The sequence below is a fragment of the Canis lupus genome, chromosome 10 (assembly GCF_048164855.1).
Source record: "Canis lupus baileyi chromosome 10, mCanLup2.hap1, whole genome shotgun sequence".
Taxonomy (NCBI): domain Eukaryota; kingdom Metazoa; phylum Chordata; class Mammalia; order Carnivora; family Canidae; genus Canis; species Canis lupus.
Window position 1 is genome coordinate 47053875 of NC_132847.1, and position 27405 is coordinate 47081279.

General features: G+C 38.1%; 1 protein-coding gene, 1 long non-coding RNA gene and 1 pseudogene across 3 annotated transcripts in view; 2 read left to right on the forward strand and 1 right to left on the reverse strand.

Annotated features, from left to right (window-relative positions):
* EQTN (equatorin) lies at positions 1-13761 on the reverse strand. The gene is made up of 8 exons (XM_072841589.1): positions 13597-13761; positions 13259-13369; positions 9902-9988; positions 7858-7947; positions 6492-6542; positions 5171-5236; positions 1173-1326; positions 1-496 (listed from the first exon to the last, which is right to left on the reverse strand). Exons 1-8 carry the CDS (start codon positions 13721-13723, stop codon positions 214-216), a joined length of 969 nt encoding a protein of 322 aa, XP_072697690.1. The 5' UTR covers positions 13724-13761; the 3' UTR covers positions 1-213.
* LOC140641560 (uncharacterized) overlaps positions 13616-27405 on the forward strand; it is a 20891-nt gene continuing 7101 nt past the window's right edge. Inside the window, exon 1 of one of the 2 annotated variants that reach the window (XR_012038138.1) lies at positions 13616-14337. This is a non-coding gene — a long non-coding RNA (uncharacterized lncRNA). The remainder of the gene's footprint in view (positions 14338-27405) is intronic. The other variant, XR_012038139.1, reaches the window with a different exon arrangement.
* Positions 24768-25698, forward strand: LOC140641995 (proteasome assembly chaperone 2 pseudogene; annotated as a pseudogene).

Here is a 27405-nt window from a genome sequence, read left to right on the forward strand (position 1 = left end):
TCACTGTCCAGGATCATTTTTACTAGATGAGTTTTCCACACCTTATTTTCTTGTATTTTTTTCCATTATATAATTGTTATGGTTGAGAGAATTTTATTGAATATATCCTCCTTTTCAGACACTAGAAATTTTAAATTTCTCAGTAGAGTTTCCACATAATGACCTTAATGGGTGTCACAAGAAACTTCTTTTCTGACAAAAATGTAAAGTTGTCTATTCATCAGTGGGAGTTTCTTCACTTGGTTCTTCACTCTGAATTAAATCTGATTCATCATTCACGCCTGTATCATCTGAGGCTGTAGAAACCATGTCTGTTGTTTTAGATTTTGACATTGTGTCTGATTTTCTCAGTTCTGAAGAAGTAGTGCCCCAAAACGTGCTGCTTTCAGCACTCTTAGAAAAAGATGTGTCTGATACACCTTCTGATGGATGAAAATAAGACAGAGTTGCTAGTTCTGGGTTGACAGGGTATTGCTCCTGACATCTCTCTTTATAACTGAAAAAGAAAACATGTATCAAAAATTGTTTTTAATTGTATACACTTGCAGCTCAACTCAATTTAGAAAAGCATCGCAAAATTAAAATATTAATTCTATCCAGTTACTTGGTATAACGCCATATAAATAAAGACAAGTGTTAGACTCTAAGCTATTTTGAACACCATTCATAGCCTTTTTGTTCTAAGGCTAGCAAAAAAGAATGCATATTTAGATTATCTATATCCTTTCCTGTCAAATAGTGTTATTTTATTTTTTTAGATCTAAATGACTATTTAAAATGCTGGGGAAAAATTCTCCCTGAGAGATGGCCCCATGCTCCTTTCTTTTTTATTAAAAAAAATTTTTTTTAAATTTATTTATGATAGTCACAGAGAGAAAGAGAGAGAGAGAGGCAGAGACACAGGCAGAGGGAGAAGCAGGCTCCATGCACTGGGAGCCCGACGTGGGATTCGATCCCGGGTCTCCAGGATCGCGCCCTGGGCCAAAGGCAGGCGCCAAACCGCTGCGCCACCCAGGGATCCCCCCCCATGCTCCTTTCTGAAGAAGGGAGATGGCACCTAACTCAGTACCTTATACATTTGCGAGACACATTTCCTAAACAGTCAACTAAAGAGGAGGGTGAGAGCTTCATATCATGCATGTTCCAAAGACTCCAGAGGTCTGCAGACTTACCTAATGGTCTTCACTTTGTACAGCATGGCACCACAGACTGCCAAGAGGATGACAAAAATGAAGAGGGTCATCAATGAGATGCCCAGCATTAATTTTAACTTGATATCCTGTAGCTTGTTCAGGTCGTCTTCATTAGTAGTATTCAAATCAGACACTGAGAGGAAAGAAAGAAAATGCAATGGAAAACAGTAACTGTGTCCAGCGTGTTTTCCTGGAGAAGTAAAGAGAGCAAAGCAACTGCAGTGAAGCCTTCACCATCCAGAGTATGCACTGCTCACTCTCACTTGTCTCATGCAACGCAAAGAAGACTATAGGCCACTCCCTAGGGCTAAGTACGCTTCACTTATTTTGTTTAACCGCCACAATAGTCCTGGAGGAGCTGTTCTGAGCTTCATGTTACAGGATCACAGACATTTATGAATTTGCCCACGGCACATAGTGAATAAGTGGCAAAATCTGGTTTCAAACCCAGGTTACCAGATGTGAAAATGTGTCTATAGCAATCTTCGTCCCTAATAAAGACCATTTAAAGACTCTGAAGAGATGACTATTAAGACATGACAAAGTTACCATGGGTTTGTCCTTCAGAAGAGAAAGTTACTGTTTTATTATTGGGACCTGCATTAATTTTTCTCTGATGTTAAAAGGATGGTGTACTAGATGCTTTCTCCCTGAGGTTTAAGAATTGAATTTGTCATTTTATTACTGAGATCACACCTAGTGTATTTGATTTTAAAAAAGAAATGAAAACCTACTTCCTTCTAAAGTAACTTCGATAATAAAAATCATGTCCAGATCCAGAGATGTTGAAGGTCTTTTTACTGAATCTATTAATGAAAAAAAAATCTTTACTGCCAAATTTTATGTTTTCTTGAATTTATGTCTTACTTAATAGAAATTTATTTAATGGTAACTTTAAATGGCCATGTTGATATTTCTCTCTTCCCCCAACTTTCTTTCACCCAAACGTTCCAAAGGATTTCATTCTTTCCTAAGGTATGGTATTTTGGGGATAAGCAGTGATGAGCTCCCATATGTGGAGCTTCTCCATGATTGTCAAAGTGGGAGCTTAGACCACAAAGAGTGAAATGTATACAGCTATGAGAGACTGTTATCTTGACTTTGAGGCTAATTCCTTGGGGAATAATCAAACAAAAATCTTAAAAGGGGCTGTGCTCCTGAATTGCTCTGCTTCTCCTAAAAGGGCTTTTATAAGGAGGTGTGCTTGTAGTATATTTTGTTTTTTCAAGGTGATGTTCAAAACAGGAGAAGGGTTTGGAATTCCCAACCACTGGAAATCATGAGCAAGCTAATTACAAGCTTGGGCAAGTTTTCTTTTTTTTTTTTTAAATTTATTTTTTATTGGTGTTCAATTTACTAACATACAGAATAACCCCCAGTGCCCGTCACCCATTCACTCCCACCCCCCGCCCTCCTCCCCTTCCACCACCCCTAGTTCGTTTCCCAGAGTTAGCAGTCTTTACGTTCTGTCTCCCTTTCTGATATTTCCCACACATTTCTTCTCCCTTCCCTTATATTCCCTTCCACTATTATTTATATTCTCCAAATGAATGAGAATATAATGTTTGTCCTTCTCCGACTGACTTACTTCACTCAGCATAGTACCCTCCAGTTCCATCCACGTTGAAGCAAATGGTGGGTATTTGTCATTTCTAATGGCTGAGGAATATTCCATTGTATACATAAACCACATCTTCTTTATCCATTCATCTTTCGATGGACACCGAGGCTCCTTCCACAGTTGGGCTATTGTGGCCATTGCTGCTATAAATATCAGGGTGCAGGTGTCCCGGCGTTTCATTGCATCTGTATCTTTGGGGTAAATCCCCAGCAATGTAATTGCTGGGTCGTAGGGCAGGTCTATTTTTAACTCTTTGAGGAACCTCCACACAGTTTTCCAGAGTGGCTGCACCAATTCACATTGCCACCAACAGTGCAAGACGGTCCCCTTTCTCCACATCCTCTCCAACATTTGTGGCTTCCTGCCTTGTTAATTCTCCCCATTCTCACTGGTGTGAGGTGGTATCTCATTGTGGTTTTGATTTGTATTTCCCTGATGGCAAGTGATGCAGAACATTTTCTCATGTGTGTGTTGGCCATGTCTATGTCTTCCTCTGTGAGATTTCTGTTCATGTCTTTTGCCCATTTCATGATTGGATTGTTTGTTTCTTTGGTGTTGAGTTTAAGAAGTTCTTTATAGATCTTGGAAACTAGTTGGGCAAGTTTTCTAAGCCTCAGTTCCCTCATCTGAAAAATGGAAACAATCTCAGCTTCATGGAGTTGCTATGAGGACTGACAAATAATGTATATAAAGCACCTAGCATGTAATGTGTGTTCCATACATAATAGAAAATCAATCATGCTCAATTTAATTACTTGGAAAGACAGAATATTTCTAGAGTAGCACTGCATTTGTCATTCCTACATATAACTTTTTTTTTTTTTTTTTTATGATAGTCACAGAGAGAGAGAGAGAGAGGCAGAGACACAGGCAGAGGGAGAAGCAGGCTCCATGCACCGGGAGCCCGACGTGGGATTCGATCCCGGGTCTCCAGGATCGCGCCCTGGGCCAAAGGCAGGCGCCAAACCGCTGCGCCACCCAGGGATCCCTACATATAACTTTTCTAAAGAAAGACTCACTTTATTTTCTTAAAACCCTGCAAGGCAAATGGCTTTATTTGTCAAATAATCCAACACAGAATAGAGGAGTCAAGCCTTAGATGTATTACCAGATGCTATTTTTTCCCCTATGGTTTATTTGTAGGACAGAGATTTTGGATTAATTAATATTAATATGGTGTCTTGTTGAGAAATTTTCTATTGCAATCAGGAATTCTTTTACTCATATGACTACAATCCATGAATGAAAATTGCCAAAAACCACATTCAGCAGCAGGAATTCTCTCATTCATTGCTGATGGGCATACAAAATGGTACAGCCACTTTGGAAGTCAGTGTGGAAATTTCTTACAAAGCTAAACATAGTTTTTTGTTTTTTGTTTTTTACCTACAGTCCAGCAATCACAATTCTTGTTTTTTACCCAAATGAGTTGAAAATTTGCGTCCACACAAAAACCTACACATGAATGTTTATAGCAGCTTTATTCATTATTGCCAAAAAACTGAAATAAAGATGTCCTTCAGTAGGTGAAAGGATAAATTGGTGTATCCACACAATGAACTGCTATTCAGTGATAAAAAGAAATGAACCATCAAGCCACGAGAATACATGGAGGACTCTTAAATGCATATTACTGAGCGAAAGACGCCAGGGTGCAAGTCTATGTACTGTACATCTCCAGCTATATGACATTCTGGATGAAGCAAAACTATAGTGATGATGGAACGATCCATGGTTGCTGGGGCTCAGGGAAAGAAGAGGTGAATGGGTGGAGCACAGGGGGTTTTTAGGGCAGTGAAACTGTTCTGATTGTAGTGGTGGACACATGACATTATGCATTTGTCAAAACACAGACCTATACAACACAGAGTGGACCCTAATGTAAACTATGGACTTTAGTTAAAAATAATGTATCAATATTAGCTCATCAATTGTAAAATACATACCAAACCAATGCAAAATGATCATACGAGAAACTGAGCAGGGGAATATAGGAGAACTCTTTGTACTTTCTGCTTATTTTTTTTCTGTAAGCCTAAAACTGCTCTAAAAAAAACTGTTCTATATATGATTCACTTGCCTCTTCCTCTGTTTGGTTTATCTGTTTTAGGAATAGAAGTCACAAAACCAGAAAATGAAAATAGCGCTCAGCAATATGGTAACTGGAGAATAATGCTTAGAGGCAATCGCTTTTGAAAACAGCAAATGTCTTCTCTGATACGATGTTAGCCACCACACTACCCTTTTATATACACTGCACGTTACTAGGGAAGCCAGTATCGCCACACAGTGAAGTCACACCTGAAATGTGTGCCAGCACTTATGCATCCATTTAACTGAAGAATTTTGTTCTTACTTGGAATTGGGTGAAATAATAGATCTTTTTCTTCAATCTCCTCAGCTGTTGGTGTTGCATTTAAAGCTGTTAAGACAATAAATTGGTGTTATGGTATACAAAATTCACTTACTAAAATTACTGGGTGTGTGTTTAATGTAGAGAGTTTATTCTTATTATTCAATGACAGTTTATGTTCCATAAAGTCCCATGAACACTGACTTAGTGAATACTGAATTGCTTCTCCTGGGGATATGCAAGTTTAGGTTCCTGAGAACCTCTGGTCACAATTTTTTCAACCAATCAATACATAACTTATTTTATATGTGTTTCTGTTTAAAGATGCTTTATTTAATATACATTGCTGATTCACTGACATTAAATTCATGATTAATCGCAGTAGAATTCAAGCCTAAACAAGTTTATCTGACATGTATTTTTCTCCATAAGGTTTATCACAGCCTGCCTGTGCTTGGGAATACTAACCAGCATCCTAAAACTCCAGTTGGGGGCCATTTTAATTAGCAAAATCACTGACTGAAAGCACAAAAATGCAAAACACGTAGCACTAAATCAACCACAAAAAGGACACTTAATTATAGTCTCAGAGTTGCAAAAGAAAGGCAGTGTCGCCTTGTTCTACCTCCAATGGGAACACGAGTGTCAGGCAATTAAAATTTTTTGCTGTTTTGTGCATGTCTGGAAATGACAATGAAAGTGATTTGGGGGGGTTACAGACATATTTTAGATGTAGGTAAATTCATGTATACAAAATTTGCAAATAATGAGGACCACCTGAATGTGGTATATATTTTGTGTTTACAATGCATGCATAGATGTGTGTGCTACATGAATTACATTTATGCATGTATGCACGTACATGGACATTTAAACGTGCATATGTATAACATGCACATTACATTTAAACATGTATGCTTATATGTTTATGATATATGCTTTACTTTTATGCATGTATGTATTTTGATATATACTTTGCATTTAGTCACATATCTCCATGTGCTTACGTGCATACTGTTCCAAACACAAGAGGAACTACATTGAGCAAGAGCCTTCTTTAAAATTTTTAATCATAAATAAACTGAATGACAAGACTGCAACATTTATAGGAGCATAAACTTTGGGGGAAGAGAATCAGAAAATATGTGACACAATGAGCTTTTGTGGGTTTGTTTTGCATTTGCTATCATATGTGATAATGGCAGCAAAAATGTTGACTCATTAATTCTTAATATCAGAACTATTTACTCTGATCTTGGCTTTCTTACATAAGACTTTAGAAAACCAAAACATTTTCCCTGGTACCTAACTACTATGAGTTTACCTTTAGCCAACATTGTCCAAAATGCAGGTTCATTTGGACCTTTGGTTCGTTCTGTTTAAAAAACAAAATAGAACAGAATAACTAAATAAGGCAAATTCGCTTTACTAAATTTGTGATAGAACATTTATTCGCTTGTTAGTCACGTAACAGTTAAACCTTGAGTTTCTACCACGTTCCAGACGCTGTGGTTGGCATTAAAGTTCAGAAATGAACAAGACACAGGCCTAATACTGAAGGAATATACAAGCTCAGTTTGGGAGGCAGATGAAAATCATCATTAATTATGCGGGACAATGGAGGCTCCCATAGAAATGCACAGGTGGTGTGTACAGAGAGACCTAACTCCAGTCGCAAAGGCCAGAAACCCTTCGAAAGGGAGGTGATGCTCCAATATAGTCTTCGAAGACTTGAAATTGTTTGCCAGGCAAACGAGGCAAGAGTGCGATCATTCCACTGCAAGCAAACTCAATCATGAGCAGATTTGGTGAGTTCTGAAAGCCTCAGAAAGAAGAGTGAAAAATGTGGATGGGAAATGTGACTAGAAATGAAACTTGAACATTTCTCAATGGGCACATTATTTCATATTTAAATGCCTGGTTAAGAAATTAGAACATGAGTCAAGCCCAGTAGTAAATTACTAAAGATATATAAGAAAGAACCACCATCAGGATAATGAGATTTCTATTTTTAAATATATTGAAAAAGTAAGATTTGTGTCTGTTTTAGTAGTGCTAAAGATGCAAACTAATTCACAGTAACCATGTGAGAAACACACTTGGATTGCATGAACTGGAGAAAATAGGGTTTCATGTAACGACAGGTCTATTGTCTTCAATTAGACCACTCGTTCAAGACCTTAGAGGAGAGCCATCCAGGGTTGTTACGGTTATATAAATATTTTATAAGGAACAATATTCTTGGCAGGAAAGTAAAATGATGATTTTGATTTTGAAACCTGTCACTATCAACTCCCCCCGCCCCCAGTACTTTTAGGAAACACTAACCATTGATTCTAATTAGAGATAAATTTATTCCTCAAGATGATAGAAATTTTTACATTATTATTTTAAAATCATATTAATATATATTAAAATATATTTATGTATTTAACATAAATATAAATGTAATACATTTTATTAAAATAAATTTTATTTTTAAAAGAGCTCACATTCTATCCCTTGTTGGGTAAATCTATAAATTGACTCAGATTTTCACCGTTTAAAAGATTTTAGAGTGACTTTAGATTGTAGCTTTATAAATTCGTTAAGCATGCTATTACTTTATGAAGTGCCCAGAGTAGTGAAACTTAAATTAAATCATATAATAATATGCTCCAGGTATGACTACAGTGTAGAAACTTTAATACTTCGATTTTTTCCCCCAAAGGTTTCTCTAGAATTTTCTTCACTGGTGCTTTTTCCAGGAAATGATGTAGTTGTTTCATTGATGAGTTTATCTGCAAAAAGGGATAAGAGATTATCAGCATACACAAATATGGACAGCATCTGTGATTAGGCATTTTTTAAGCTAAAAAAATATAATAAAGAAAAAAAAAGAGAAAGATGCTGACATTTTCCTGAGATATAATGAAGAAGGGGAAAGAAGAAGACATAGAAGAATAAAGTCTTAAAATAATGGGTTGCCTGAGAGGGGATTAATACATCTATAATTTGCAAGAGATAGGAAAAGGTGGGGTGAGGGTGGAGGGGTGGGTGTTTATAAGCTTCCTTTAAAGGTAAAAGAGATCTATTGGGATCTGGGAATCATCTGAAGCCAATGAGAACATGAAAACATGAGAACGTTGGCTTCAGATGATTCTCTGAACAGGACTTGAAGTGATACTATACGCCCTGGGCAGCTAGGTTGCCGCTCAGTGTTCAGACAGAGAAGAATGTGCATCAGTATCCTTGTAAATAGGATATCTGCATGTTAACTACTTAAAACAGAGTTTTGGGTATAAAGATTTAGGGCCACAATTCAAGGATTTGGGGGCCTAATTTAGTATATATCTCAGTCTATAATCTGTCCATCCTCTGGAGAAATGTCAGTAAGAGTATATTTGGGAACAATTGTGACTGGCGACATTTCTCAGACCCTCCTATCCCACCCTCCCATGATGGCCATTTCAATTAATTTTGTTTAATATGGGAGTCAATGTAGTTCCACATGAAGTACAATCTTGTTATAGAAGAGGTTCTACAGAGAGGCAGCATGAATTCCCACTGAGCATACCAATAGCACCATGACAGGTCTCTTGGCAAGAAAGCGGTAGAAAAGAGAGTCTGTTACCAGAGTTGACATGATTCAGGCAGGACTCCAAAAAATTGGTAAATAATCCTTTAACTCTGCTATACATCCCTTATTTTTGGAGAAAAGTGTGTGGCTTTTCCCCTTGCCCTCACAGTTCTAGTGATTAAAAAATTGTTAGTCACAATTATTCTGGAAGGTTCCATCTCCTTGAGGGGCTTGCTCCATTAGAATGTTCCTATCATATTAGCATATCTCCTTCTGTCAGAGCCCCCATTTAAAATGGCAATGACTTCTTAACCCAATCCAACTTTCTTTCACAGTACTTTGGGGATATAAATTGTGAGAATAGAAATTGATTTTAGAATTTCTTTCGTGGGTCCTATGGTTCTCAATAATCCATCTATTAAGAGAATTTGAGTTACCCAGTTCTTTGAAGACCTGGCTCTCTGTTTCTCAAACAAGATGTTTGCTGTGTACAAGCAAAATTCCCATGAGTGATTTGTTTAACATATGCCCTTGAAATTTCCCTCACTTATGTCCCAAGGTTTGAAATTGCTCAAAATATTCCATCATTGTCAAATAACTTTATTAATAATTAGGTATTACTGAGTCTGGCTCCTCCTAATTGAAGCTACTAAAGCCAGAAACATTCTTTCTTCCCTATTTAATTTATCCTCTTTTCCTTGTTTTCTGTTTTATGCTTGTGTGTTTCTTAGATATGAGCTGTTGACACTTCATAGTGAAAGATATGCATATGTACTTTGGAGACTTTTAATGGTCTCCAAAGTCACATGCTGGCAACAGTTTTATCTAGCAAATTAATTGTGTTTCATGGAAAGATGTAAAAAGGAAATAAGAACATTTGAAGTTGAAGGTATAAGCAGAAAGGAGAAGGATGTGGGTTAAAGAAAGACATGCAGTTTGCTGGAGGCCTAAATGTGGTCATTATTTTTCTTTCCATGAAAACCAAAAATGTGATGCTAAGAAACTTAAGAACATCCTTTGAGTTCCGACTTTATTAGTGCAAGAACATGGAATCTCCTGACATTAACTTCTCTAAGACTTTTTTCCTACTTAACGCTCTCTAGTGCTGTTTTGAAATCTTGCTTTAAGGACTTTTCATATTTGCAACAGTGACTTCCAATACTTTCAGTACTTACAATTTCTTAGAGCAAATTGCAAATCAGTTGTTGCTCTCACGGATATTTCAGACTGGCTGCCATTTGGATTTTGCGTCGTGAACATATCTAAAAACACAAGATCAAATGTTTTCAGCAACTGGCTAAATTACTTCTTGTTCCTTTAAGTTTTTCCTCCTCTGATTTTTTTTTCTTACAGCATAGGCACAGACTAATTTGGGGAAAGGATAATAAAGTATTTGAGACATTCTTCGCTACAAATTAAAGAAACGGGGAAATGTTTAAAAATAAAATTCATGGGGAAAAAGCAAATTGGTATCCTTATGCTAAATAACATTCTGAGAAGAAATTATAAAGGAAACTACAACAAGTGCTGAAGTAGATTTGTAGATGTATAATATCACTCTATTGACATAATCAAAAGCCAAATAAGAGGCATTTGCTTGCCTCTGAACCTTCTGTTAGACTATGGAACAGTTTAAATAGCATACATTTCAATAACAATAACAATCAAGGTGTCATATACATTCACATTTACATATGCCCATAAACAATCTTACTCTTAAGAGTGGTCAGTGGAGTTGGTTGTAATTCAAAACTAGTGGATATATCCACCTAACCAGAGTGAAGTAAATTGGATCAATATGGCAGACTAACATATTGATGTATGAAAATATACATGTCTCCTCTTCCCAAAATCTCATGAAATGACAGAAAATTTTATACATTTATAATAGCATATGTGTGTTTAATACATACATATATATACATTCAATCATCTTACCACGCAGGCACATGCATGCACACACAAACTGTGCCATTAATGTATCATGATTTTTGAGGAATTTCTCAGTTAGAAATTCCTCATGGAGAAATATAACAAAAGGAAACCAAAGTCCAACATGCATGTTATGAGTTATGAAAGCATAAAAGTATAAAATACGCTGTGGCATTTTTCTAGGGAAGATGGATCAAAGAAACTATTGAAAGGTAAAAACAGCCAATTTCAAATGAGAATTTAGATTATGTTAAATGAGTTTCACATGAGTAGGGAATTGGTGTTAGACATTTGGCGAACTTCCTTAAAAAACAAAGTTTTATGCCTAATTTATGCCATATACAATAACTGGATTTAAGACCTAAGCATTAAAAACAAAAATATGAAATTATTTGAAAAAAATAGGAAAATAATTTAATTTCTTCTATTGAATAAGGCCTATCTAACCAACATATAAAATGCAGAAATTATTTAAAAAATTAATCAACAATTGATATTAGAAAATTAAAACTTTTCTCTGTGATTAAGATATCTAAACAGGTTTAAAAATAAGCAACAGCCTGGGAAAAAAATACTTGTTAACTTTTACTATAGGAGAAAGGTTAATACACTAAACATAAAAAGAACTCCTACCAATAAACACAATCTGATAGAAAAATGGGCCATGGATATGAATAGGCAAATCACAGAAGTAGAAATAAAAATACCCAATAAATACAGAGAAAAATACTCAACTTCATAAGTAATGCAAATGAAAACAGTAGTGGAAATTTCTCACTATATTCACAAATACGATTAACAATATTAATTGTAGTTGAGATTACGGAGCATTCTTGGAGGATGTAAATTGGTAGATACTTTTTGGAGGGCAATCTGCTGGTATTTTTAAAGATTTACTCTTTATTCAGCAATGCCCAGTACTCGGTATCCATCCAAAGAGAGATACGCGCAACTGTATATGAGAAGGATGTAAAGGGGGAAAAACTGCATATAATCTAATTCTTTAAAAAGATAGTGGATAAATTATGGGACATCATTTTATGGAATATTAGGTATCCACTAAGAATAATGAGGCAGATATGAAAAGAGTTCCAGAGTTGTTAAATGAGAAAAGTAAGTCATAATACAATTTTTTAAGACGATCCCATTTATGTTTTGTATATAATGTGTGTGTAAAAAAGATTTTTTTTCTTTAATCAAAGTAATCATCAGGCTCTTGGTCTATTTACCCATCGCGAAAAGGAAATGATTGCACCATTTGCACACCATAGGAGGCAGCCTGGTGATGGGTAGATTAGATACCACTCCTGACTCTGGTTTTGGTAGCTATGAAGACTGGCAATTGACCCCTCTGAGCATCAGGTGTTTTTTTTCACCTATAAAAGAAGGATATTGATTCATAAAAGAGAAAACAGGAATACAACTTATGCATTTTGTTATCAAAGTACTTGAGTGTTGTATATATATATCTTGATTGTATTTCTATTTTCCTTTTGCTTAATGTTAATAAGGATCCAAGATGAATAGATTTAATCTTAACTTTGTTTTTATTTTAACAAGAGTTTCTTATGAACTCTTCCCTTTATAGAATGGTGGGCCTTATAAAGATATGGAAAGAAAGTCCATTATGAGTAATGATGAATAAACTGAAGTTTGATGGACCTTCCAAACATCTTAAAGTCATCTTGTTATGGGTTGAATTTTGTGCCCCGCCCCCCCGCAAGATATGTTGAAGTCCTAATGCCCAGCATGTCAGAATGCAACCTAATTTCAAAATAGGGTTATTGATTAATTAATTAGTCAATATGGACTCACAGTGGAGTATCGTGGGCTCCTAAACTGATATGGTGTCCTTATAAGAAGAGGGAATGAGGCAGTCCGGGTGCCTCCGCGGTTTAGCGCCACCTTCGGGCCCAGGGTGTGATCCTGGAGACCTGGGATCAAGTCCAACGTCGGGCTCCCTGCATCGAGCCTGCTTCTCCCTCTGCCTGTGTCTCTGACTCTCTCTCTCTCTCTCTGTTTGTCTCATGAATAAATAAACTCTTAAAAAAAAAAAAAAAGGAGGAGGGAATGGACACAAAGGTATAAGCCTTGTGCTACAAGCCAAGGACTGCCTGGGGCTACTGGAAGCTGGAATAAGCAAGGAATAATTCTCCCGTAGAGGCTTTGGAGAGAGCATGGCAATGATCAAAACTTTGATTTTGGGTTTCTGGCTTCCAGAACTGTGAAAGAATACATTTCCGTTGCTTTGAGCCACCAACTTTATGGTACTTTGTTTCAGCAGCCATGGGAAACGGATAGCTACCTCCAAATTTTGGTTAATTCACCATAGAATTAGATCAATTTCAAATCACCATAATGCCATGATAAACTCTGTTATTTATAGGAAATTACCAAAAGAACCTCGCTAAACTTCATAGCATTTCATGAAAAAACACTAGAAAATAAGAATTTCATTTTACACATGAAATGCTTATAAGGTAAATAAGAACTTAAGAAGTAGGAAATAAAATGATTATAGAATTTTTTAAGAGTTAAAATAAATCAAACCCATATAACGAGCTTTTATATATGTGTGACTATTAACTTTAAAGACTTACATTCTTTTATATCTTTATAATGATCGCCAGTTTTCTCATTAGAAGGAGTATTCTGCTTAATTTCCGGTTCCGTTTTATATTCCTTTGCAGAGTCAGGCATCCATATATCATCTGCAAAATTCATGTACAGAAATATGTTGAGTTCTTTTACTACTTTCTTTTTTTTAGCTGCATTTTTCCACAAAGGATTTGAGGCAGAGATTTAAAATGTAAATTATGCCATATTTCCAATAATAAACTTTGTATCATCCCGTAGAAAACTCACATACCAGTTTTCTAGGGTAATGGGTCATTTTTCTTATCTGCTATTTCTGTAAAATCTATAAATGCTTACTCACCATTAAAAGAAGTCCCATTGAGGTTCTGTAAAGAAAGAACCTCATATACAAGAATAAAAAACATAAAATTCATAAGGAAAATGATGTGATTTATCCAGCAATCTACTGCTTCTCCTGAGAATTTCATTTCTGTTGCCCAGTAGATCCTATAACTAGGTAGGACATTATGATGTCACTGCCACATGGAGGCCAGAATGCTAGGGACGAGTTTCCAAAAGCTTTGTGACTCAATCTGACATCTATTCTGTCTTTGATACTATGATGGTTTCTAGTTTTAAAAAATAAACCATTATAAGCTTTTCTTTGAAAATCAGGAAATATATTTTCATGAAATAATGTGAATTATTAGTCACCAGATATTATTTTATTTCTTTTTTTTTTTTTTAATGATAGTCACAGAGAGAGAGGCAGAGACACAGGGAGAGGCAGAGACACAAGCAGGCTCCATGCACCGGGAGCCCGACGTGGGATTCGATCCCAGGTCTCCAGGATCGCGCCCCGGACCAAAGGCAGGTGCCAAACCGCTGCGCCACCCAGGGATCCCTATTTTATTTCTTTTTTTAAAGATTTTATTTAGGAGGAGGGGCAAGATGGCGGAAGAGTAGGGTCCCCAAATCACCTGTCCCCACCAAATTACCTAGAAAACCTTCAAATTATCCTGAAAATCTACGAATTCGGCCTGAGATTTAAAGAGAGACCAGCTGGAATGCTACAGTGAGAAGAGTTCGCGCTTCTCTCAAGGTAGGAAGACGGGGAAAAAGAAATAAAGAAACAAAGGCCTCCGAGGGGGAGGGGCCCCGCGAGGAGCCGGGCTGAGGCCGGGGCGAGTGTCCCCAGGACAGGAGAGCCCCGTCCCGGAGACCCAGGAGCTGCACCGACCTTCCCGGGCGGAAAGGGGCTCGCGGGGAGGTGGAGCAGGACCCAGGAGGGCGGGGATGCCCTCGGGCTCCCGGGGACAGTAACAGACACCTGCGCCCCGGGAGATGCGCCGAGCTCCCTAAGGGCTGCAGCGCGCACGGCGGGACCCGGAGCAGCTGAAGGGGCTCGGGCGGCGGCTCCGCGGAGGGGGCTGCGCGGCCCCGGGAGCAGCTCGGAGGGGCTCGGGCAGAGGAAGAGGCTCCGTGCGGAGGGGGCTGCGCGGTTCCAGGAGCAGCTCGGAGGGGCTCGGGCGGCAGCTCCGCGGAGGGGGCTGCGCGGCCCGGGAGCGCGAATCCACCAGCGCAGGCTCCGGAGCACAGGGCGCCGGGACACAGCCCAGGATCCCGCCTGCCCCGGGACAGGCAGAGGCCGGGAGGGCCCAGGACAGCGAGGACGCTCCTGCCCCAGCTGAGCAGATCAGCGGCCCCGCCCGGAGCCTCCAGGCCCCTGCAGAGTAGTTCCTGCAGGAGCTGAATCTAGGGCTCCAGAGCTGCAGCAACCACTGGGGCTGTTCCTCCTGCGGCCTCACGGGGTAAACAACCCCCACTGAGCCCTGCACCAGGCGGGGGCACAGCAGCTCCCCCAACTGCTAACACCTGAGAATCAGCACAACAGGCCCCTCCCCCAGAAGACCAGCTGGACGGACAAGTTCCAGGGGAAGTCAAGGGACTTAAAGTACACAGAATCAGAAGATACTCCCCCGTGGTTCTTTTGTTGTTGTTGTTGTTTTGTTTTGTTTTGCTTTTTGATCTGTTTCCTTCCCCACCCCTTTTTTTCTTTCTTTCTTTTTCTTTCTCTTTTTCTTCTTTTTTTTTCTTTTTTTCTTCCTTTTTTTTCTCTTTCTCTTTTCTTTCCTTCTTTCTGTCCTCTCTTTTTCTCCTTTTCCCAATACAACTTGCTTTTGGCCACTCTGCACTGATCAAAATGACTAGAAGGAAAACCTCACCTCAAAAGAAAGAATCAGAAACAGTCCTCTCTCCCACAGAGTTACAAAATCTGGATTACAATTCAATGTCAGAAAGCCAATTCAGAAGCACTATTATACAGCTACTGGTGGCTCTAGAAAAAAGCATAAAGGACTCAAGAGACTTCATGACTGCAGAATTTAGAGCTAATCAGGCAGAAATTAAAAATCAATTGAATGAGATGCAATCCAAACTAGAAGTCCTAACGACGAGGGTTAACGAGGTGGAAGAACGAGTGAGTGACATAGAAGACAAGTTGATGGCAAAGAGGGAAACTGAGGAAAAAAGAGACAAACAATTAAAAGACCATGAAGATAGATTAAGGGAAATAAACGACAGCCTGAGGAAGAAAAACCTACGTTTAATTGGTGTTCCCGAGGGCGCCGAAAGGGCCAGAGGGCCAGAATATGTATTTGAACAAATTCTAGCTGAAAACTTTCCTAATCTGGGAAGGGAAACAGGCATTCAGATCCAGGAAATAGAGAGATCCCCCCCTAAAATCAATAAAAACCGTTCAACACCTCGACATTTAATAGTGAAGCTTGCAAATTCCAAAGATAAAGAGAAGATCCTTAAAGCAGCAAGAGACAAGAAATCCCTGACTTTTATGGGGAGGAGTATTAGGGTAACAGCAGACCTCTCCACAGAGATCTGGCAGGCCAGAAAGGGCTGGCAGGATATATTCAGGGTCCTAAATGAGAAGAACATGCAACCAAGAATACTTTATCCAGCAAGGCTCTCATTCAAAATGGAAGGAGAGATAAAGAGCTTCCAAGACAGGCAGCAACTAAAAGAATATGTGACCTCCAAACCAGCTCTGCAAGAAATTTTAAGGGGGCCTCTTAAAATTCCCCTTTAAGAAGAAGTTCAGTGGAACAATCCACAAAAACAAGGACTGAATAGATACCATGATGACACTAAACTCATATCTGTCAATAGTAACTCTGAACGTGAACGGGCTTAATGACCCCATCAAAAGGCGCAGGGTTTCCGACTGGATAAAAAAAGCAGGACCCATCTATTTGCTGTCTACAAGAGACTCATTTTAGACAGAAGGACACCTACAGCCTGAAAATAAAAGGTTGGAGAACCATTTACCATTCGAATGGTCCTCAAAAGAAAGCAGGGGTAGCCATCCTCATATCAGATAAACTAAAATTTACCCCGAAGACTGTAGTGAGAGATAAAGAGGGACACTATATCATACTTAAAGGATCTATCCAACAAGAGGACTTAACAACCCTCAATATATATGCCCCGAATGTGGGAGCTGCCAAATATATATATCAATTATTAACCAAAGTGAAGAAATACTTAGATAATAATACACTTATACTTGGTGACTTCAATCTAGCTCTTTCTATACTCGATAGGTCCTCTGAGCACAACATCTCCAAAGAAATGAGAGCTTTAAATGATACACTGGACCAGATGGATTTCACAGATATCTACAGAACTTTACATCCAAACTCAACTGAATACACATTCTTCTCAAGCGCACATGGAACTTTCTCCAGAATAGACCACATACTGGGTCACAAATCAGGTCTGAACTGATACCAAAAGATTGGGATCGTCCCCTGCATATTCTCAGACCATAATGCCTTGAAATTAGAACTAAATCACAACAAGAAGTTTGGAAGGACCTCAAACACGTGGAGGTTAAGGACCATCCTGCTAAAAGATGAAAGGGTCAACCAGGAAATTAAGGAAGAATTAAAAAGATTCATGGAAACTAATGAGAATGAAGATACAGCCGTTCAAAATCTTTGGGATGCAGCAAAAAGCAGTCCTGAGGGGGAAATACATCGCAATACAAGCATCCATTCAAAAACTGGAAAGAACTCAAATACAAAAGCTAACCTTACACATAAAGGAGCTAGAGAAAAAACAGCAAATAGATCCTACACCCAGCAGAGGAAGAGAGTTAATAAACATTCGAGCAGAACTCAACGAAATCGAGACCAGAAGAACTGTGGAACAGATCAACAGAACCAGGAGTTGGTTCTTTGAAAGAATTAATAAGATAGATAAACCATTAGCCAGCCTTATTAAAAAGAAGAGAGAGAAGACTCAAATTAATAAAATCATGAATGAGAAAGGAGAGATCACTACCAACACCAAGGAAATACAAACGATTTTAAAAACATATTATGAACAGCTATATGCCAATAAATTAGGCAATCTAGGAGAAATGGACGCATTCCTGGAAAGCCACAAACTACCAAAACTGGAACAGGAAGAAATAGAAAACCTTAACAGGCCAATAACCAGGGAGGAAATTGAAGCAGTCATCAAAAACCTCCCAAGACACAAGAGTCCAGGGCCAGATGGCTTCCCAGGGGAATTCTATCAAACGTTTAAAGAAGAAACCATACCTATTCTCCTAAAGCTGTTTGGAAAGATAGAAAGAGATGGAGTACTTCCAAATTCGTTCTATGAGGCCAGCATCACCTTAATTCCAAAACCAGACAAAGACCCCACCAAAAAAGGAGAATTACAGACCAATATCCCTGATGAACATGGATGCAAAAATTCTCAACAAGATACTGGCCAATAGGATCCAACAATACATTAAGAAAATTATTCACCATGACCAAGTAGGATTTATCCCCGGGACACAAGGCTGGTTCAACACTCGTAAAACAATCAATGTGATTTATCATATCAGCAAGAGAAAAACCAAGAACCATATGATCCTCTCATTAGATGCAGAGAAAGCATTTGACAAAATACAGCATCCATTTCTGATCAAAACTCTTCAGAGTGTAGGGATAGAGGGAACATTCCTCAACATCTTAAAAGCCATCCACGAAAAGCCCACAGCAAATATCATTCTCAATGGGGAAGCACTGGGAGCCTTTCCCCTAAGATCAGGAACAAGACAGGGATGTCCACTCTCACCACTGCTGTTCAACATAGTACTGGAAGTCCTAGCCTCAGCAATCAGACAACAAAAAGACATTAAAGGCATTCAAATTGGCAAAGAAGAAGTCAAACTCTCCCTCTTCGCCGATGACATGATACTCTACATAGAAAACCCAAAAATCTCCACCCCAAGATTGCTAGAACTCATACAGCAATTCGGTAGCGTGGCAGGATACAAAATCAATGCCCAGAAATCAGTGGCATTTCTATACACTAACAATGAGACTGAAGAAAGAGAAATAAGGAGTCAATCCCATTTACAATTGCACCAAAAGCATAAGATACCTAGGAATAAACCTAACCAAAGAGGTAAAGGATCTATACCCGCAAAACTATAGACACTTCTGAAAGAAATTGAGGAAGACACAAAGAGATGGAAAAATATTCCATGCTCATGAATTGGCAGAATTAATATTGTGAAAATGTCAATGTTACCCAGGGCAATATACACGTTTAATGCAATCCCTATCAAAATACCATGGACTTTCTTCAGAGAGTTAGAACAAATTATTTTAAGATTTGTGTGGAATCAGAAAAGACCCCGAATAGCCAGGGGAATTTTAAAAAAGAAAACCATATCTGGGGGCATCACAATGCCAGATTTCAGGTTGTACTACAAAGCTGTGGTCATCAAGACAGTGTGGTACTGGCACAAAAACAGACACATAGATCAATGGAACAGAATAGAGAACCCAGAAGTGGACCCTGAACTTTATGGTCAACTAATATTCGATAAAGGAGGAAAGACTATCCACTGGAAGAAAGACGGTCTCTTCAATAAATGGTGCTGGGAAAATTGGACATCCACATGCAGAAGAATGAAACTAGACCACTCTCTTGCACCATACACAAAGATCAACTCATAATGGATGAAAGATCTAAATGTGAGACAAGATTCCATCAAAATCCTAGAGGAGAACACAGGCAACACCCTTTTTGAACTCGGCCACAGTAACTTCTTGCAAGATACATCCACGAAGGCAAAAGAAACAAAAGCAAAAATGAACTATTGGGACTTCATAAGAAGCTTTTGCCCAGCAAAGGATACAGTCAACAAAACTCAAAGACAACCTACAGAATGGGAGAAGATATTTGCAAATTACGTATCAGATAAAGGGCTAGTTTCCAAGATCTATAAAGAACTTCTTAAACTCAACACCAAAGAAACAAACAATCCAATCATGAAATGGGCAAAAGACATGAACAGAAATCTCACAGAGGAAGACATAGACATGGCCAACATGCACATGAGAAAATGCTCCACATCACTTGTCATCAGGGAAATACAAATCAAAACCACAATGAGATACCACCTCACACCAGTGAGAATGGGGAAAATTAACAAGGCAGGAAACCACAAATGTTGGAGAGGATGAGGAGAAAGGGGAACCCTCTTGCACTGTTGGTGGGAATGTGAACTGGTGCAGCCACTGTGGAAAACTGTGTGGAGGTTCCTCAAACAGTTAAAAATAGACCTGCCCTATGACCCAGCAATTGCACTGTTGGGGATTTACCCCAAAGATACAGATGCAGTGAAACGCCGGGACACCTGCACCCCGATGTTTATAGCAGCAATGGCCACGATAGCCAAACTGTGGAAGGAGCCTCGGTGTCCATCGAAAGATGAATGGATAAAGAAGATGTGGTTTATGTATACAATGGAATATTCCTCAGCCATTAGAAATGACAAATACCCACCATTTGCTTCAACGTGGATGGAACTGGAGGGTACTATGCTGAGTGAAGTAAGTCAGTCGGAGAAGGACAAACAGTGTATGTTCTCATTCATTTGGAGAATATAAATAATAGTGGAAGAGAATATAAGGGAAGGGAGAAGAAATGTGTGGGAAATATCAGAAAGGGAGACAGAACGTAAAGACTGCTAACTCTGGGAAACGAACTAGGGGTGGTGGAAGGGGAGGAGGGCGGGGGGTGGGAGTGAATGGGTGATGGGCACTGGGGGTTATTCTGTATGTTGGTAAATTTAACACCAATAAAAAATAAATTAAAAAAAATAAAATAAAATATGAAAAAAAAGATTTTATTTATTCATGAGAGACACAGAGAGAAAGGCAGAGTCATAGAGGGAGAAGCAGGCTCCCTGTGGGGAGTCTGATGCAGGACTCGATCCCAGGACCCTAAAATCACACTCTGAGCCAAAGGCGGATGCTCAACCACTGAGCCACCCAGGCATCCCATTTTCTTTTCCTTTTTTTTTTCTTTTTTTAAAGTTAAATTCACTTAGCCAACATGTAATAGATACTTAATTTCAGATGTAGTATTCAATAATTTATCAGTTACATATAACACCGAGTGCTCATCCCATCAGGTGCCCTCATTAATGCCCATCACCCAATTACCCCATCCCCCATCCATCTTCCCTCCAGCAACCCTCAGTTTGTTTCCTATAGTTAAGAGTTTCTTATGGTTTTACTCCCTCTCTGATGACTTCCCATTCAATTTTCCCTCCCTTTCCCTATGATCCTCTGAGCTGTTTCCTATATTGCACATATGCGTGAAAGCATAAGATAATATTCTTTCTCCGAATAACTTATTTCACTTAGCATACTTCCAGTTCCATCCATGTCAATGCAAATGATAAAGAGTTCATCCTTTCTAATGACTAGTATTCTGTTGTATGTATATACCACATCTTCTTTATCCATTCATCTGTTGATGGACATCCAGGTTCTTTCTAAAGTTTGGCTATTTTGGACATGGCTACTATAAACATTGGGGTGCAGGTGCCCCTTTGGATCACTACATTTGTATCTTTGAGGTAAATGCCTAGTAGTGCAGTTGCTGGGTCATAGTAGCTCTATTTCTAACTTCTTGAGGAACTACCATATTGTTTTCCAGAGTGGCTATACCAGATTGAATTCCCAGCAACAGTGTAAGAGGGTTCTCCTTTCTCCACATCCTTGCGACATTTGTTGTTTTCTGTCTTGTTAACTTTAGCCAATCTGACTGGTGTAAGGTGGTATCTCATTGTGGTTTTGATTTGTATTTCCCTGATGCTGAGTGATGTGGAGTATTTTTTCATGTGTCTGTTGGCCATGTATATGAAGAAATGTCTGTTTATGTCTTCTGCCCATTTCTTGAGTGGATTATTAGGTTTTTGGTTGTTGAGTTTGATAAATTCTTCGTAGATCTTGAATATTAGCCCTTTATCTGATATGACGTTTGCAAATATCTTCTCCTGTTCTGTAAGTCCCCTTTTAGTTTTGTTGACTATTTCTTTTTGTTGTTGTTGTTGACTGTTTCTTTTGTGGTGCAGAAGCTTTTTATCTTGAGGAAGTCCCAATAGTTCATTTTTGCTTTTGTTTCTCTTGCTTTTGGACATGTGTCTAACAAGAAGTTGCTATAGCCAAGGTCAAAGAGGTTGCTGCCTGTGTTGTCCTCTAGGATTTTGATGGTTTCCTGTCTCACATTTAGGTTTTTCATCCATTTTGAGTTTCTCTTTGTGTATGGTATAAGAAAATGGTCCAGTGTCATTCTTCTACATGTGGCTGTCCAATTTTCTCAGCACCATTTATTGAAGATACTATCTTTTTTCCATTAGATATTTTTTTTTCCTGCTTTGTCAAAGATTAGTTGACCGCAGAAATGAAGGTCCATTTCTGGGTTCTCTATTCTGTTCCATTGATCTATGTGTCTGTTTTTGTGCCAGTATCATAGTGTCTTGATGATCACAGCTTTGTAATACAGCTTGAAGTCAGGCATTATGATGCCCCCAGCTTTGGTTTTCTTTTTCAACATTCCTCTGGCTTTTCTGGTTCCATACAAATTTTAGGATTATTTGTTCCAGCTTCGTGAAAAATGTTGATGGTATTTTGATAGAGATTGCATTGAATATGTAGATTGCTCTGGGCAGCATAGACATTTTAACAATACATTTTTCAATCCATGGGCATGGAATGTTTTTTCCATTTCTTTGTGTCTTCCTCAATTTCCTTCATAAGTGTTTTGTAGTTTTTAAAGTACAGATCCTTTACCTCTTTGGTTAGGTTTATTCCTAGGTACCTTATGGTTTTGGGTGCAGTTGTAAATGGGATTAATTCCTTGATTTCTCTTTCTGCTGCTTCATTACTGGTGTATAGAAATGCAACAGATTTAAAAAAAAAAAAGAAAGAAATGCAACAGATTTCTGTACACTGATTTTGTATTCTGCAACTTTACTGAATTTGTGTAACAGTTCTAACAATTTTTTGGTGGTCTTTTGGGTTTTCTATATAGAGTATCATGTCATCTGCAAATAGTGAAATTTTGATTTCTTCCTCGCCAATTTGGATTCCTATTACTTCTTTTTGTTGTCTGATGGGCTAGGCTTCCAGTACTATGTTAAATAACAGTGGTGAGAGTGGACATCCTTGTCTTTTTCCGACCAGAGAGGAAAAGCTCTCAGTTTTTGCCCATTGAGGATCATATTAGCTTTGGGTTTTTGGTATATGGCCCTAAATATTGAGGTATGTTCCCTCTAACCCTTCTTTGTTGAGGGTTTTTATAATGAATGGATGTTATACTTTGTCAAATGCTTTTTCTACATCTGTGGAAAGGATAATATGGTTCTTATCCTTTCTTTTATTAATGCAGTGTATCACGTTTACTGATTTGTAAATATTGAATCACCCTTGCAACCCAGGAGTAAATCCCACTTGATTATGGTGAATGATTTTTTTAATGTACTGTTAGATTCGATTTGCTAGTATTTTATTGAGAATTTTTACATCCATGTCCATCAGGGATATTGGCCTATAGTTCTCTTTTTTTAGTGGAGTCTTTGTTTGGTTTTGGTCTCAGGATAATGCTGGTCTCATAGAATGAATTTGGAAGTTTTCCTTCCTTTTCTCTCTTTTTGGAACAGTCTGAGAAGAAATTCTTTAAATGTTTGGTAGAATTCAACTGTGAAGCCATCAGTCTCTGGACTTCTTTTTGTTGGGAGATTTTTGATTATTGGTTCATTTTGTGAGTTATTGGTCTGTTCATATTTTCTATTTCATTCTGTTTCATTTCTGGTAGTTTATATGTTTCTAGGAATTTATCTACTACTTTCAGGTTGTCCAGTTTGTTGGCATATAGTTTTTCATAATATCCTCTTATAATTGTTTATATTTCTGTGGCATTGGTTGTTATTTCTCCTCTTTCATTTTTGAGTTTATCTATTTGGGTCTTTCCCCCCACCCCCTCCCACCCCCTTTTTTTTATAAGTCTGGCTAGGGGGTTATCATCACTTTTATTATTTTTTTCAAAGAACCAGTTCCTGGTTTCATCGATCTGTTTCATTGTTTTATTTGTTTTAGTTTCTAAATAATTTATTTCTGCTGTAATCTTGATTATTTCCTTCCTTTTGCTGGTTTTAGATTTTGTTTGTTGTTCTCTTTCTAGCTCCTTTAGGTGTGAGGTTAGATTGTTTATTTGAGATTTTTCTTGCTTCTTGAGGTAGGCTTATATTGCTATATACTTTCCTCTTAATGACCACTCTTGCTGCATCTCAAAGATTTTGGACTGTCGTGTTTTCATTTTTGTTTTGATGTATTTTTTAATTTCTTCTTCAATTTCCTGGTTGATCCATTCATTCTTTAGTAGCACATTAACTTCCATGTATTTGTGGACTTTCCAATTTTTTTCTTATTGTTGACTTCAAGTTTCATAGAGTTGTAATCAGAAAGTATGCATAATATAATCTCAATCTCTTTGTACTTGTTGAAGCCTGATTTGTGACCTGGATGTATTCTGGAGAATGTCCTCTGTGCACTTGAAAAGAATGTGTATTCTGCTGTTTTAGAATGAAACATTCCGAATATATCTGTTAAGTCCATCTGGTCTGGTGTGTTATTCAAAGCCATTGTTTCCTCATTGATTTTCTGTTTAGATGATCTTTCTATTGATATAAGCGGGATGTTAATGTCACCTACTATTATTGTATTACTAGCAACGACTTCCATTCTGTTTATTATTGTTTTATATATTCGAGTGCTCTCATGTTGGGGCCATGAATATTTATAATTGTTAGATCTTCTTGTTGAATAGTCTTCTTTATTATGATATAGTGCTCTTCCTCATTTCTTGTTATGGCTTTTGGCTTAAAATCCAGTTTGATATAAGTATGACTACTCTGGCTCTCTTTTGATGTCCATTTGCATGATAAATATTTCTTTATCCCCTCAGTTTCAGTCTGCAGGTGTCTTTAGGTCTAAAATGAGTCTCTTGTAGGCAACATATAGATGGATCTTGCATTTTTATCCATTCTGACACTCTGTGTATTTTGATTGGAGCATTTAGTCCATTTACATTTAGAATAATTATTGATAGATATGTATTTAGTAGCATTTTATTACTTGTTTTTTCATTGTCTCTGGAGACTTTCTCTATTCTTTTCTTGTCTTTGTCACTTTTAGTCTTTCCTTTCTACTCAAAGCATCTCTTTTTGGCTTGTGGTTTTGCCTTCACACGTCTCATCTCTCCCAGGGCAGCACTCATCCCTTCCTCCCACCTCAGTATGACCATATTTGTTCCCTGTAGAGAGTTGGTCCTGACCTCATGCGTTTTACCTTTCTAATGCCAGCAGTATCTGCTGGAAATGTTGGCCAGCTTACAATAGATTTGATTATTTCTACACTGGATATGTGTACGATTGGTTACTTCTGACTTGTGTCAATGGTTGGAAACAATCCATATGCAATTGCAGAAAAAAACTCAACAGAACTCAGTATAAGGCTGAAGTCTATTCATTGCCTTCAAAGAAACTAGTGGCTCTTCAGTTAAGATCCATTTTTATTAAGTATAAATCAAAACCATTCTATTAAATACTGCTTTACTGGGTGAAAAGTAGTAACTGTGCTAAAGTTATGACCTTTCAAGCAGTCATTCACATTACCATAATGATCTATAGCTTCGCTGAACTCCCTTCAGATACCTACTTAAACTTTTCATGCAGAAAAATGTTAAAAGAAAATAGTCTTAACTGGGAAGAAATGGAAAAAAAATCCATGAAATAGATGATTCCAAGTTTTGTATCTATATTCCTGGAAGAAATATTATAAAAACACTGTATGAGGAATGCTGTTCTAAAGAAATCTCAGTGGCAGTTCTGCTGAAATTTGTTTCAGAAGGAGGCAATATCCCAGATGCATTAGATCTTGTTAAGTATCTTAATGAATGGCTTCAGATAAGCAAACCATGTGTTCAGTGTGATGACCCCACAGCATCTGCCTTGTAGTGGAAAATGCCACATTCATTCAGATTACTCTTTGGCAATGGTCTTTCTCCTGTGCTTTTTAAATTTTTTTGAAGTTTTATACTGTATGTCCAAGATGTTTTTTACCAACACAACTGTTAAACAACTCTATAAGAAGTTATATTATCTGAGGATATGTTAGGAAATAAATCTTTACTTTTCACAGAAAATCTCAAGGAAAATGGATTAACAAAAAGTTGCTTTGCCATCTTTTCACTCTATACAACAAATGTAAATTTAGTACAATGAAATATTTTTTAATTAAAAAGAAAGAATCCCTTTAATATTTCTTGCAGAGCTGGTTTTTAGTGGTCATGAACTCCTTTTAGTTTTTGTCTGGGAAACTCTCTCTCCTGTTCTGAATAATAACTTTGTTGGATAGAGTATTCTTGGCTGCAGATTTTTCTCATTCAGCACATTGAATATATCATCCCATACTCTTCTGACTTGCAGAGTTTCTGTTGAGAGATCTGCAGCTAGCCTTGTGGGCTTTCCCTTATAAGTTAGGGACTTCTTTTGCTGCTTTTAGGATTTATTTTTATCACTGTATTTTGCATATTGAGATACAATATATCTTGGTGTTGGCCAGCTTTTGTTCATTTTGATTGGTGTTTGCCTCCTGGATCTGGATGTCTGTTTCTTTCCTCAGAATTGAGAAATTTTCAGCTATTACTTCCTCAGATAAATTTTATTCCCCCTTCCTCCTCCTCCTCCTCCTCCTCCCCCTCCTCCTCCTCCTCCTCCTCCTCCTCCTCCTCCTCCTCCTCCTCCTTCTTCTTCTTCTTCTTCTTCTTCTTCTTCTTCTTCTTTTCTTCTTCTTCTCCTCCTCCTCCTCCTTCTTCTCCTCCTCCTCCTCCTCCTGCTTCTGCTTCTTCTGGGATTCCTAGGATACAAATGTTAATTACCTTTGATTGGAGTTACTGAGTCCCTAAGTCTATTCTCATGTTGCATAACTCTTCTTTCTTTTGTTCAGCTTCATTATTTACTATTGTTTTGTCTTCTAGGTCACTAATTCATTTCCCTGCTTCTTCCATCCTTGTATTCATTTCATCAAGTCTGTTTCAAATCTTTGTTATTGCATTTTTCATTTCTGACTGTTTTCTAACTCTTTTTATCTCTGTGGTAAGGGCCTCCCTGAACTCTTTCATTCTTTTCCCAAGCCCGAAAGTACCCTTACGATTGTTGCTTTAAATTCTCCATCAGGCATATCACTTTATCAGTTTTGATTAGATCTCCGGCCATGACCTTATCTTATTCTTTCATTTGATATAAATTCCCCCATCTTGGGATTTTTTGTAAATCTCTTTCTTCTTCTGTGCGCTAGAAAACCCTGCTATGTTTCCTGATCCTGACAGTAATGGCATTTTTTTTTAAAGATTTTATTTATTTGTTCATGAGAGACACAGAGAGAGAGAGGCAGAGACATAGGCAGAGGGAGGGGTAGGCTCCATGCAGGGAACCCGATGTGGGACTAAGATACTGAGACTCCAGGAACACACCCTGGGCTGAAGGCAGATGCTTAACTGCTGAATTACCCAGACGTCCCCAGTAATGGCATTATGAAGAAGAGGTCATATAGTGTCCAGGGCCTCACATTTCCAGGAGTGTCTCAAGTATGTGCTGCATGCACTCTGCTGCTTATTTTGACTGCTCTATCCTTCAGACTGGTCATCCGCAGAAGCTCTTCTTGCCTGCAGTGGGGCAGTGTTTGGACCTTGGTCAGAGTGTGGGGAGTTTTAACTAGATGTACTCTGATCTGCT

Excerpts from the sequence above, each read along its gene's own strand:
- EQTN (XM_072841589.1), bottom strand. The coding sequence starts at position 13,723 with ATGAAATTCTCAGGAGAAGCAGTAGATTGCTGGATAAATCACATCATT. Across the intron at positions 6,543-7,857 it reads CTTTGGGGGAAAAAATCGAA|AACGAACCAAAGGTCCAAAT; the intron begins GTATTAAAGTTT and ends TTTTTTAAACAG. Across the intron at positions 497-1,172 it reads TACAAAGTGAAGACCATTAG|TTATAAAGAGAGATGTCAGG; the intron begins GTAAGTCTGCAG and ends TTTCTTTTTCAG.